The following is a 13,279-nucleotide window of genomic DNA, read 5'->3' as shown; positions in this document are numbered from 1 at the left end:
AATTGGGTTGTTTTGACCCAGCGGTTGGGTTACTACCCAGAAGGTTGGGTTAAACATTTAACCCAACCGCTGGGTTAAAACAGCCCAATTGCTGGGTTTGTCCCTATTTTACCCAGCACTGGGTTGTATTTAACCCAGCATTTTTTAGAGTGCACTTAAAACAAGTTCATTCCTAATGAATTTGACCTTGGTTTCCCAGAATGCAATAACTTGGTGGCAATTTACTATATTTAAAAAATGAAATAGTTTCATGTAATTTTGCTATCTATCTATCTATCTATCTATCTATCTATTGAAGTGGTGGACTCTGCACTCTAAAAAATGCTGGGTTGTTTCAACCCAACTTTGGGTCAAATATGGACTAACCCAACTTTTGGGTTCAAAATTTTATGTAAAAATTGAACCCAACGGTTGGGTTAGCCCATATTTGACCCCAAAGTTGGGTTTTTTTAGAGTGCGGAATCCACTGCCGCTTCAATAAATATCCTTTCGAGTGGTTTGTTGTTAATTAATATTATTCTTCAAAATATTAAATGAGTTGAAGGACTCCACCATGTGAAACTTGAATAGTATAGAAATACATGTCTTCTCACTTGAATGTGCTCTCTCCTTGGTTTGAGAAAAGCACTCAACACATTAAAACATACATTTACTCTTCGGACTTTCTATGACAGCTTAGGTCACAAAGGTCATTAGGCGTCTCATTTGCATGACCAATTTACAATTAAAGAATTTATTTATATTAATTATATTTTTCGTCTTTAAACATTATGAAATAGTGAACAATATTGTCTAAAACTTCTAGCTGACAAAAAGTACTTCATATGTATCTGGATGTTTGGGAAAGTTCCTGATTAGAGCTTGGGTTTGAACAACCCAGCCTTGAAGAAGCTGTGTATTCTCTATGTGTGCGAGTGTTGGTATCTGTCTGTGCAGTCCCAGTCTCCGGGCGCATTCATAGCGGCACTTAGAGTGGAATGCTGGACGTCTTCCAACACACTGATGCATTGGGTGGCAGATATACATCTTGGGAGTGAGACATTGTGTGTGAACTCTAATCTCATTTTTCTACAATTGAACCAATCAGTATCCTTTTTACCCAAGTAATGACATTGGTGACCTCTGTTGGAGTTAAATTGCTGTTGTATTGAGATTGTAAGAAACTGTCGTCTGCCCCGACCCAGATTCCACTCCACAATAGATGTTTGTTCATGCTCATTTCCCAAAATGGCTTAAATATTATAGAGAAGAAGAAAGTTAACAGTTAGGTTGTTTCTGAACCATTTGGGATGATCACACCCTGAGCAAATGGTGATCAATTGTAGAATGGGAGCGGGTGTGGGACACTGAGAACTATCTCAGACAAAGGGGTGTCAGAACTTAATTAACACACAGACCACAGCTGTTACATCAGGAGCAACTTCATTTACATGAAGAGTAGTAAACTGGTTCATTCCGACTCCGTTGAACCCAAGGTACTACATGTAGATTGTCACTGCTATGCTGCAATAAACATCTTCATCCTCATCATTTTTTCTTTCAAGATTGTACGCAGAGCAGCCTACGGATTCCTCGCGAGTGTTGAAGCTGGCTTCTGCTGATGAAACTGCAAACTATTTTTTTCAGTAAATTTTCCTTCAATTAATTGCGTCTCCTGGTCTTCATTCATCGTGGTTCCTGGGTCTTAACTGTAAACTCCCTTACACTATCAAAACCTGAATAAACTGTTTCCACCATTTCCAGACATTATTCCTAGAATGCAATATTCTGATGGCAATCCACTGGATTTAATAAATGTACAGAGAGAAGATCTGCAAGGAAGTAAATATCTAATCCTGAATTGGACTTTGATTTCCCAGAATGCAAATAAAAAAAAATAATAATAATTTCAAGTGCTATACATAATTTTACTATACATTTACATCACCATTTCCAGACATTATTCCTAGAATGCAATATTCTGATGGCAATCCACTGGATTTAATAAATGTACAGAGAAGATCTGCAAGGAAGTAAATATCTAAACCTGAATTGGACCTTGATTTCCCAGAATGCAAATTAAAAAAAATAATAATAATTTCAAGTGCTATACATAATTTTACTATACATTTACATAACTGATCTATCTATCTATCTATCTATCTATCTGTCTATCTATTGAAACCTGAATAAACATTTCCCGCCATTTTTCTGACATGATTTGTTGTTGTTCTTTAAATTCCTCGAATCCTCTGAACTTGTTGCAGCTGTAATGTTGTTTTTGGCTCACCGGTCTTTACTGTAGTCATATTTCACTTCGCTATGGAGGCACAGACTGCATTTCAAGCGGAAAAAACAACAACACACCTGGATTGTCTGAACATGAATTCCATCTCAACGACAGTTATGAGCAGAAAGGACCTAATATAACATCTATGTAGAGAAATATTTAACCTTATGTTATAATTTAACCAATATCCACTTTGACTAATGTCCAGGACAAAGTCTCCTTTATCTTCTACCTTCATCCGCAGAATTTGTAATTCAGTTTCTATGTATTTCCAAAAAATAAGCACACTGCATCCTTAAGGCAGCAGCTTCCTGTTACACCTAACTGATGCAAACAAGCTCTTTCGATTTTTTCTTACTTTACAGGTTTACATGGTGCTCAAAAACTGAAATATCTCCTTCTGTCCAACCTGCCAATTATTTCTCCACCTTTCAGTGCAACTTGAAATGCTTTGTGGCTGTAATGAGGATGATTGTATTGTCTGAACTCACCTGTTCCCTTCAGCATTCCACTTCCGAGTCAATGTTTGCCCAGAGGGAGGAACTCTTTTGTTGTTTCGAGGGATGTCCAAGTTGGGGCAGGGCCAAATCACTCGACAGGTTCCTGCATCTAGCCAATCAGGTTACAGGTGTCCAATATAAGTAATGCAGCTGATTTTAGGAATCTCTACAGTCTTTTTTTTTTTAGTGCATCTTTGGACCAGTGCTCGGGTAAGTCTTATAGTCCTTCAATCTTAATTTGTACCATTTTTCTAAGAATGTAATAAATAGTTTCAAGTATCCAGACAATGTAATCTCAGCATGAATGTAATCATCTCAGCAGTCTAAGCATATTTAAATTCAAAATAAATATTTGTGGTAAGTTAAGTTTTGTTCTTTGACGCTTTAAATCTTTATCTTAATTTTTTAGATTTTTTTAAAATAGTTTTATAAGTGTCCAGACAGCATCTGAGAAGGTTCTTGTGTTTTTACATTCCTGCCAGGTTATTTGGAAAAATATTCCAAAAATATTCGCTTTTTTTCTTGATTTAAAAACACACACACAACTGGAAATCATGTAAATGAAGCCCCTAAACTTGTCTCTGCACGTTTGGTGTTGAATAAGGTGGAATGTTTAAACACTTTGTATAAGTCCATGACTTTGGATTTAAACTACAGCCATTGTCACAAATAAGGTTTCGGGTGGTGGTGTCATGTTCACAACAGATTGTCGTCCATATGTGGCTTGAATGTATAGGCGATTTTGCTGCTTTGATGTGCACTTAGCAACGTCTGAGCACTGGAACTAATTTCTGCCCCATTCAGAGAAACCCTCTGGGCATAAAGACCTCCTGCATCAATTATTGGCCTGACACCAAGTCACTGAAATGGCTTCACACAGACCTTTCTTGAATCTTGAATGAATAGACATGTTCTTCTGCCTCCGTTTAGTAGTCCATTTCCTTCTCGACAACAAGAAACACATTTTAAGGTGTTGTTTGACCATTTCAAGAAGGGATTATCTTGTCTCAAACCTGTAGTAAACACCACTGGCGACTCCTGAAACAGGTTCTTCCACTTGTAATTGCTTAAAAAAGATTCCGGTGATAGCAACAGCTTTCTAAGAAAAGAAGAAAGAGTGTGTTTCACTTTATTTGTTGACAACTGCATGATAAAGTCATTCATGAATGTATAAACGTCATGAATGCAGTAGGCATGGCCTGAAATGAGTTCTACTATTTGTCATTCTATGTAGGTTTGCATTTCTATTCTACAGAAAGTGTCTTTATAAACTTCTAATTTGGTTTCTTTCATTTCACGATGAACAGGCATCATGAAGGTCGCCTCTTTCAACATCCAGAAATTTGGGAAATCAAAACTCTCTGATCCGTTTGTGCTGAAAACACTGATCAAGGTAAGGCCTGTCCACACCTACAGAAAGTCCAGAGTCATGAGAAATACACACGAAACATCGCATTTGACATCTTGAATGAGTCTATTACATGAGATTTATCTTAATGTCTGATAATCCCTCACGGGAGGAGCAGCATGCACGGGACGATGACGATGAGGCTAATGGTTTGTTTTTATGTCGCTCCCTTTCTTCAGATTGTGTCACGCTATGACATCATTGTTATTCTCGAAGTGGTGGATTCTAGCGGAGATGCAGTGGATAATTTTCTCAAAGAGCTGAATAAGTGAGTCAAACAGGTGTGTTTTTTCTTGAAAAACCCTGTTATTACATGACAGTAGTAACCATGGCTGACTGCTCATCAACAGGTTCAACAAGACGCACCATTACACCTTGGAGATCAGCACACGCCTGGGAAGAGGAAATTACAAAGAACAGTTTATGTTCCTCTACAGGTAACTGCGTGATTTTGAAGATTCGTTAGACTTTTAATTGGAATGGAGGCCGTATTGAATTTTACGAGGGTGCAGCCAATATAGAACGTTCCCATCTGGTTCCTGTTTGGTTATTTTTAGGAAACCAAATAAGAATGTTCCGTGTAGATTATTTTTGTAACCAGAAACGAACCGTCCTACACTGTAAAAAAAAATTCAGTCAAATTTACGGTAAAAAACCGGCAGCTGTGGTTGCTGGAATTTTACCATAAAAAATACGGTAGCAACGTTTTAGGTTTTACGGTTTTAACTTAAATTTACAGTTAAATACCGTAATTTCATTAACTGATATAATGTTAATATACCAACCTATTGAAGTACTGAAATCTGTTTTGTACCGTTGTAATACACTGATAACCACCAAATGCAGGTGGTGATGAGAAAGTCACATGATGAACCAAAGCCTATCACAAGGTGCACAGTGTCATTCATGTCCAATGCAGTTTTTCACCGTATATAGTAGGGGAATTTACCGTTAACCATTTAACAGGTTTTTACTGTAGCATTTTTACAGTCTTTTACCGTTAAATTCAATTCATTTTTTACAGTGTAGACCATTGCAGGCAGTTGTTTTGGTGACAACTTAAAGAGAACCTATGGAGAATGTTCACTCTAAAAAATGCTGGGTTGTTTCAACCCAACTTTGGGTCAGATATGGACTAACCCAACCGTTGGGTTCAATTTTTACATTAAAATTTTAACCCAAACGTTGGGTTAGTCCATATTTGAAATAACCCAGCATTTTTTAGAGTGTTCCCTATTTGCAGATTGTTTTTATAACCCAAAACTAACCTTCCTAGAATGTTGTTGGGATGTGTTTAAGGGAACCTACACTCTAAAAAATGCTGGGTTAAATACAACCCAGTGCTGGGTAAAATAGGGACAAACCCAGCAATTGGGTTGTTTTGACCCAGCGGTTGGGTTAAATGTTTAACCCAACCTTCTGGGTAGTAACCCAATCGCTGGGTCAAAACAACCCAATAGCTGGGTTTGTCCCTATTTTACCCAGCACTGGGTTGTATTTAACCCAACATTTTTTAGAGTGTATAGAGAACATTACCTAATGGTTTTATTTTTACCCTACTGAAAGACATTACAAACCATCAACTATTATCCATTAAAAAAATGGTTTCCTGTAGTGTGTAGTGTGAACGATTTAGTGGTTTTAACAAGCCACCAATAAAAGGCGGCAAATTACCAGTAGAGACCAACAGGGACCCATTAATTCCCATTATCACCAGTAAAACCATTACAAGTTCTGTGATATTTGTATTGTTGCTGTTTTTTCAGCAGGCCAGAAACTAAAATTCCCAGAACGTTCTGGAACCTAATTGTTAGCTGAGTGCATGGACTGTATAGAGGTCCTAGATGTAGGCCTACATGTAATTTTCACAACTCGCTTTGTTTTTGTCAAACAAAAGTTTTTTGGAAAGTTGTTTCGTCAGCTGAACAATCGGTATGTTGTTAATCAATAGTACAATCCATTGAACGCACTGTGATTCAGTCCTCACAGCCTCATTTTCATTCCTGTCAAAAATTTAATATTGCGGAATGGCATGAGGACTAAATGTCTGCAACTTTCTGATTTTCGATAGATAAACACATTTCAACACGACAATCTATTTTCACGTGTCGGTGGCGTTCATTCTGAATTTAAAGACTTGCCCTGCCCATTCACTTTGAAATTCTTTTTGAATGTCGTTTTCATAGTCTAGACACAGCGACTATAAAAAAATAAAACAGGCTGTTTAGTTCTAAAGATCAGACAGAGGGTGATAAAAGGTCATAAAAACACATTTATAAAACGGAGAGTTCCGGTCCTTGATTCTGATTGGTTGAGCCACGTTCGAAGCTGTTGTAAATTACTCTACAAACATACACCTTTGTTTACTTCTGTGTGTTGCTCGGCAACCACTTTGTTGGAACCACAACTGATTCTGAGGAACTACATTGTTTGGTGGAAGAATACTGTTTTTATTAATATCATTACACTTTATATGCTCTGTTTTATTCTGTGAAACCTTACTACGTATATGGAATAACTGTTTTATAAAAGCAATAATCCCCGTGAAGCCGTGGTTTACAGTGAATTTATAACAGCTAAGGGGGTTTGAGGCACTCCGCTTCACGTCGTGCCCAACAACGCCCCTTAGCTGTTATAAATTCACTGTAAACCACGGCTTCTTGGGACTTATTGCTTTATTATGACTGTATTAGCACACAAACTTGTGCTAATATTATAAGTGGACCTTAGGGTGGAAATTGAAATTTAAATATTTAAAGACTATCAGTTTTATTTATTTATTGTACTAAACTACATGGTCTGTTTTAAATATGAAGGGACGACCTGGTGGATTTGGTCGGGTCTTACCAATACAAAGACAATCAGCCTGGAGATGAAGATGCTTTCGCCAGAGAACCGTATGTTCTGCGATTCAAATGTCATAAAACAGGTAAAGTACAACATATTACTTCAGTTTAACATCATGGGTGCACCAGTCTCGTGATTTTGGCACATTAATGCACAATGTCATTTTACTGGCCGTGACTATGAGCTAATATAAGCTATAAGGAAATGTGCTTTTCTTTGTAGTGTTTCCTTGTAATAACTTCATTCCCAGTTCATGCAATTGACAGTTAAAAACAAATTACGCATAAATGTCACTGGCTAATGTATAATTTAATCTCTGGGTTGGGCTGTGACAAAGGCTGTGTGTGGAGATCAATTATTGTAATTATTAATTTTGTTCATGTCTCAACAGTGTTGGAAGATTTGGTGCTGATTCCCGTCCACACCAAGCCTGAGGATTCAGTGAAGGAGCTTGACGAACTGTACGACGTGTTTCAGAATGTCAAGATGAAATGGAAGACTGATGTAAACCATTATGCACAACTGCAATACCTTTATGACAAGCATCCATTGGTTGAGACAGGATTTATTAATTGAAATAAATTTGCACTTAAAGAAATAGTTTACTCAAAAATGAAAATTTGCTGAAAACGTACTGACCCTCAGGCCATGCAAGATGTAGATGAGTTTGTTTCTTCATCAGATTTGGAGAAATGTACACTCTAAAAAATGCTGGGTTAAATATAACCCAGTGCTGGGTTAAAAAGGGACAAACCCAGCTATTGGGTTGTTTTGACCCAGCAGTTGGGTTCAAAACAACCCAACCGCTGGGTCAAAACAACCCATCCGCTGGGTCAAAACAACCCATCCGCTGGGTCAAAACAACCCATCCGCTGGGTCAAAACAACCCATCCGCTGGGTCAAAACAACCCATCCGCTGGGTCAAAACAACCCATCCGCTGGGTCAAAACAACCCATCCGCTGGGTCAAAACAACCCATCCGCTGGGTCAAAACAACCCAATAGCTGGGTTTGTCCCTTTTTAACCCCGCGCTGGGTTATATTTAACTCAGCATTTTTTAGAGTGTAGCATTACATCACTTGCTCAGCAATGGATCCTCTTCAGTGAATGGGTGCCATCAGAAGGAGAGTCCAAACAGCTGGACAATTCATGGACATGTTTGTTTAGAACTGTTTTTGCTTGTAAACGGTGCTTGATTATTATATTTCTCTCCTGATTCAGACGAGATGACTTTTTCACTGCACAAGGCAATGCAATGGATAAAGGGCTCATATTTTTAAGTAGTTGAAATAAAAACAATGGTGAGCAAGTGATGTAATACTACATTTCTCCAAATCTGTTCCTATGAAGAAACAAACTCATTTACATGAGGATGAGTATATTTTGAGAAAATTTTCATTTTTGTGTGAACATGGAATAATGAGATACCATGCATCATTGCATTTATAAACAGCAAAAATGTTGTAATATAAGAATGGTTTAGAAAACAAAAGCATGTGCATATCCATGCAGAACATCATGATTTTGGGGGACTTCAATGCAGATGGCAGTTACGTGTCTGGTAAAGAAATGAAAACAATCCGCATCAGGAGTGACAAGGACTTCCATTGGCTGATCACAGATGACGAGGACACCACAGCCAGCACCAGAAATGACAACACTTATGACCGGTAATTAATTACACTATGACAAAAAAAATGAACAAATATGATTTTAAGTCATATGTCATTAATATGTTCATGCACAGGATTGTGGTATATGGAGACGATATGCTGAAAGCTGTTGTTCCCAACTCTGCAAAACCATTCAACTTCCAAACGGCCTACAAACTGGCACATGAGGATGTAAACAAGAATCATTTTACATTTGAACTGATATTTAATCACACTTACCATAAAGACATGAGTTATTACTGTACATTTATCTTACAGAATGAGTTTTCAAAACACAGATTTAATGTCTTTACAGGTACTGAAAGTGAGTGACCACTATCCAGTAGAGGTGGAACTGAAGAGAAAACGTAAGCAGCTTAAACGTAAACGTAAGACACATGAACAGCAGCACAATGACTAAAAACACATGATGAAAAGAAACAATAACATAAGATTTTTTTTCTGTTTAGGTTAAATGGAAATGCTATTGTGAGACTGAACATCTTATGGACATGAAAACACTGACTCTGGAGATCTGAATATAAAGACGGATAAGCTTTTATGAACACTTCTGGACATGTTTACATGAGACTGGATTTACTTGAAATGTTTGGATATTGTACAGTTGTTTTGAATGTCATATGAATGTTTCACAATCAAAGACATTAAACATCTGAAATCGGAATTTGCAGTCATTACAAACTTTATTCCTTAACGTTTTCTTTACAAGAGCAATATAAAGTAACTAAAAACAAATTTTTGGACCCAAATCATAAGTTGGTTTGAACGGCAAGCAAATATACACTAAGGCCATGTCCACACGTACACGGGTATTTTTATAAACTGAGTTTTTCCTTCTTCCGTTTTTAAAAAAAATCTCCGTCCACATGAAAACGCAAGCGCATGCTATGAAGCACTGTCAAGAGCACGCCAAACCAACAGGTGGCGATATAATCTCAACCGTAAAGCCATGTTGGCCAATCAGAAGCCTGAAAAAGTCTCCAGTAGGCGGAGATAACAGCGCAGGCTCCGCTGTCACAAGCCAAAAACTCCGGTTTCGCTGTCTACATGACAAAACTGCAACCAGAGTATTTGAAAATCCTCACCCTGGCAGGCGTTTTCACAAATGTTCGGTTTCAGTGACCTGGTGCTGCGTTTGCGTGTGGACGAACGGCCAAACCGCGTACAAAAAGCTGCGGTTTTAGACAGGGACAGGGCCTAAAACACATTAATTTCTTCACAAGACTTCTTCATTCCACCTCCTTCTATGGAAAGAAAATTAAACAGTTTGTTGACAAAAGAAAAACTCAAAATCTATACTGAATGTCTGGTGTGTCTCAGGTGTTCAAACAGGTAATGAAAATGTATAAAGCAGTATTTCAAAATCATGTTCTCTATAGTCATTACTTAACTCTAAGTAGCTTATCTGTTCTCAAATCATAATCTCAGTGTTTATGTATAAACACTTCAACAGAAACCTGAACTTTCATCGTCCATCTCTTTCGTCTGCTTCTTGGGAGCCTTAAAGGGGTTTCTTTTTACCTCCTGCATACATATTTTGATACCATTATAACATAAATAACAAATACAAAATAAACATTTAATAGACATATTTATTAAAATTAATAAGTGGATTTAAAATAGAGTTTAGCTCCAACCCTAAGCAAACACTCCTGAACCAAAGTAAAAAAGATCTTCAGACTCACTAGACACTTTCAGGCAAATGTGTTGGAGCAATACTCTGCAGGACAGGGGGACTTCAGGAACAGGATTGGACACCCCTGATTTAGCTAATGCTTGTTTTCTGCACTGTCAGGACCCCAGCAGTTACCCAAATGTAGTGTTCCCATCAAGTGCTTGATTCATTCTGGTGAATCGGTTTGTTTGGATGGTTAGTGCTAATGAACTTGTTTTTTTGTCGAACAAGTACATTATATCATTCTGTCCAACCTGGCAATTATTTCTCCACCTTTCAATGCAACTTTAAACATGTTGTGGCTGTAATGAGGATGATTGTATTGTCTGAACTCACCTGCACACTTTCCAGTTCCGAGTCAATGTTTGCTCTCTCTATGAGCCCATAGAGAGAGGAACTCTTTTGTTGTTTCGAGGTCTGTCAAAATTGGGGCTGGGCCAAATCACTCGACAGGTTCCTATGTCTAGCCAATCAGATCACAGGTGTCCAATATAAGTAATGCTGCTGGTTTTAGGAATCTCTACAGTCCTTTTCTTCAGTGTATCTTTGGACAAGTGCTTGGGTAACTTAAGTTTTGTTTGTGGATTCTTAAAATCTTATACAATTTTTACTGTTTTTTTAAGCATCTGAGAATCAAGCAAGGTTCTCATGTTTTTATATTCTTGCCATGTTGTTTTACAAATATTCTAATATATATTTCTTGAATTAAAAAAACATCCTCTCAGTCACACCCACAAATGGGAATCATGGAAATAAAGCCCCTAAACTTGTCTTTTCTTGTGAGATGTTGAACGAAACAGAACGTAAAACCACTTGAAATACATAACTTTGGATTTAAACTACAGCCATTGTCCATTGTTTCACGGGGTTGGTGGTGTCATGTTCACGAAAGATTGTCGTCCATATGCGATTTCTCTTTTCTGCAGAAAACTGTGGTGATTTGTGAATAGACTTGTTTATCTTCTCTAACTGATCAGATTGACCCTTTTAGAGTTCCTTTGACATTTCAAATCTTTGTCTATTAGACCAAATGAAACATATTTTAAGGCTTCATTTGACCATTTAAAGAGTCGTCTAGTGATCTCTTTTATGCCCAAATTCTTCATAAACTGTTCTATGACTCCTGAAACAGGTTCTTCCGCTTGCCTTTGCTTTAAAAGGAATGTAGTGATTGCAACAGTGTTCAAAGAAAATAGAGCATGATGTTTCACTGTACTTGTTGACAGCTGCATGATAAAGACATTCATGAATGTGTAAAGGTCATGACGGCAGTACGCATGGCCAGAAATGCAAGTATAGAGATGAGTTGAAGGAACTTTACACTAGACCATTGTGAATACCTTTGTTTTGAAGATGCAGGTATATCTATCTAAATATTATATTCATTGTTTTATATGGGCTGTATTCATGTTTGTATTGCCATTGAGCATAATTTTTATTAAAAAAACAATCATTCAAACAAACGAACATCTCAGAAATATCATTTATTGGCTTGTTGCATTATCTGTCTAATTCGCTTTCCTCTTAATTTCATGTTTGACAGGCATCATGAAGGTCGCTTCTTTCAACGTCCGGAAATTTGGGAGAGAAAAACTCTCTGATAAGTTTGTGCGGGAAACTCTGATCAAGGTGAGGCCGCACCTACAGAAAAGCCATGATGGGCTGCAAAACATCAAGCTTGACGAACACTTGCCAGTGAACTTCCTCTTAAATGATTCTCTGATTCTGTATCATGATATTCATCTTAATGTCTGATAATCCTTCATGGAAGGAGTAGAGTGGTGTGTATGCAGACAGAGTAATAATGTGTTTTACCGTCGCTCCATTTCTTCAGATAGTGTCACGCTACGACATCATCGTTATTCTCGAGGTGGTGGATTCTAGCGGAGATTCAGTGGAAAAGTTTCTCAGAGAGCTGAATCAGTGAGTCAGCCAGATGTGTTTTTCAACGAAAAACGATATTACAAAACAAAATAGTAACCATGGCTGACTGCTCTTTGACAGGTTCTACAAAAAAATTAATTACAAGATGAAGATCAGCACACGCCTGGGAAGAGGACAATACAAAGAACAGTTTATGTTCCTTTACAGGTAATTTTAAAGTTCCAAAATGTCTGCAATTATCTGATGTCAGAGAGATGAACACATTTAGAAATCTGAACACATGACTGTGTATTTACTTCATGACACTGGAATTCAGAATCTTGACCTGCTTGTTCGTGTTGAGCTTGTGAGTAAACTAGCATCAAGGCAATATATCTCACCTTGCATACAAAGACATAGGCTATATATAGCCTAGATATATATATTAATATATTAATCCAAAATGCCGCTGCAAGATTAATCTTTAATGAACCGAAACAATTAAAAGAACCAAAGACTTAAACTACTTCAGTCTGTGTGCATTGAATTTATTTAATACACGAGTTACACAATTTGAGTTGAATTACTGAAATAAATGAACTTTTCCACGACATTCTAATTTATTGAGATGCACCTGTATATATATATGTATACATACACATAAGAGCTACATTTCAAGTGTCCCAGAAAAGGGTATGAATATTGAATATTTATGCAATGTACATATTTCAGTTTTTCCTTTATAATAAATGTTCTAAGTTGTAACATGTTTTTTTTTGTTGTTGCTTTGTCCTTATAGTGTATGGAGTGTAGATTGATGTGAAACAGTAATTTAAAGCAGGTTAGCATAATGCAGCAACATAACAAAACATGAAAAAATGAAAGAGTACTGTATAATAGTGAAGTGACATGTGGCAACCCATACTCAGAATTAGTGCTCTGCATTTACCCATCCAAAGTGTACACACACAGCAGTGAACACACACAGACAGGGAACACACACCCGGAGCAGTGGGCAGACATTTATGCTGCGGCACCCAGGGA

The 13,279-nt window shown here is 37.4% G+C and overlaps 3 protein-coding genes across 5 annotated transcripts in view; 2 read left to right on the top strand and 1 right to left on the bottom strand.

Moving 5' to 3' along the window:
- LOC107702653 (deoxyribonuclease gamma-like) overlaps positions 1 to 2,834 on the bottom strand; it is a 9,676-nt gene extending 6,842 nt beyond the window's left edge. The window contains exon 1 of one of the 2 annotated variants that reach the window (XM_016505037.1): positions 2,761 to 2,834. The gene's annotated coding sequence lies outside the window, so the exon portion shown is untranslated. The remainder of the gene's footprint in view (positions 1 to 2,760) is intronic. The other variant, XM_016505036.1, reaches the window with a different exon arrangement.
- Positions 2,835 to 2,945: 111 nt separating this feature from the next.
- LOC107702655 (deoxyribonuclease gamma-like) lies at positions 2,946 to 9,266 on the top strand. Of its 2 annotated transcripts, XM_016505038.1 has the most exons (10): positions 2,962 to 2,979; positions 4,077 to 4,162; positions 4,357 to 4,445; positions 4,528 to 4,614; positions 6,994 to 7,106; positions 7,416 to 7,528; positions 8,537 to 8,694; positions 8,772 to 8,868; positions 8,993 to 9,044; positions 9,147 to 9,266. In XM_016505038.1, exons 2-10 carry the CDS (start codon positions 4,082 to 4,084, stop codon positions 9,149 to 9,151), a joined length of 795 nt encoding a protein of 264 aa, XP_016360524.1. In that variant the 5' UTR covers positions 2,962 to 2,979; positions 4,077 to 4,081; the 3' UTR covers positions 9,152 to 9,266. The 2 variants fall into 2 exon arrangements, with proteins under 2 accessions (XP_016360525.1, XP_016360524.1); XM_016505039.1 differs by lacking the exon at positions 9,147 to 9,266 and having other exon boundaries at positions 2,946 to 2,979; positions 8,993 to 9,118.
- A 2,654-nt stretch (positions 9,267 to 11,920) lies between these two features.
- The window catches only part of LOC107702656 (deoxyribonuclease gamma-like), a 3,821-nt gene continuing 2,462 nt past the window's right edge, over positions 11,921 to 13,279 (top strand). The window contains exons 1-3 of the mRNA XM_016505040.1: positions 11,921 to 12,001; positions 12,207 to 12,295; positions 12,377 to 12,463. Coding sequence (XP_016360526.1) covers positions 11,921 to 12,001; positions 12,207 to 12,295; positions 12,377 to 12,463 — 257 coding nt within the window. The remainder of the gene's footprint in view (positions 12,002 to 12,206; positions 12,296 to 12,376; positions 12,464 to 13,279) is intronic.

This window comes from Sinocyclocheilus anshuiensis, unplaced genomic scaffold, assembly GCF_001515605.1.
Source record: "Sinocyclocheilus anshuiensis isolate Anshui unplaced genomic scaffold, SAMN03320099.WGS_v1.1 scaffold802, whole genome shotgun sequence".
NCBI classification, from domain to species: domain Eukaryota; kingdom Metazoa; phylum Chordata; class Actinopteri; order Cypriniformes; family Cyprinidae; genus Sinocyclocheilus; species Sinocyclocheilus anshuiensis.
The sequence above is the reverse complement of the archived record's forward strand: the minus strand, read 5'-3'. Positions and strand labels throughout refer to the sequence as shown.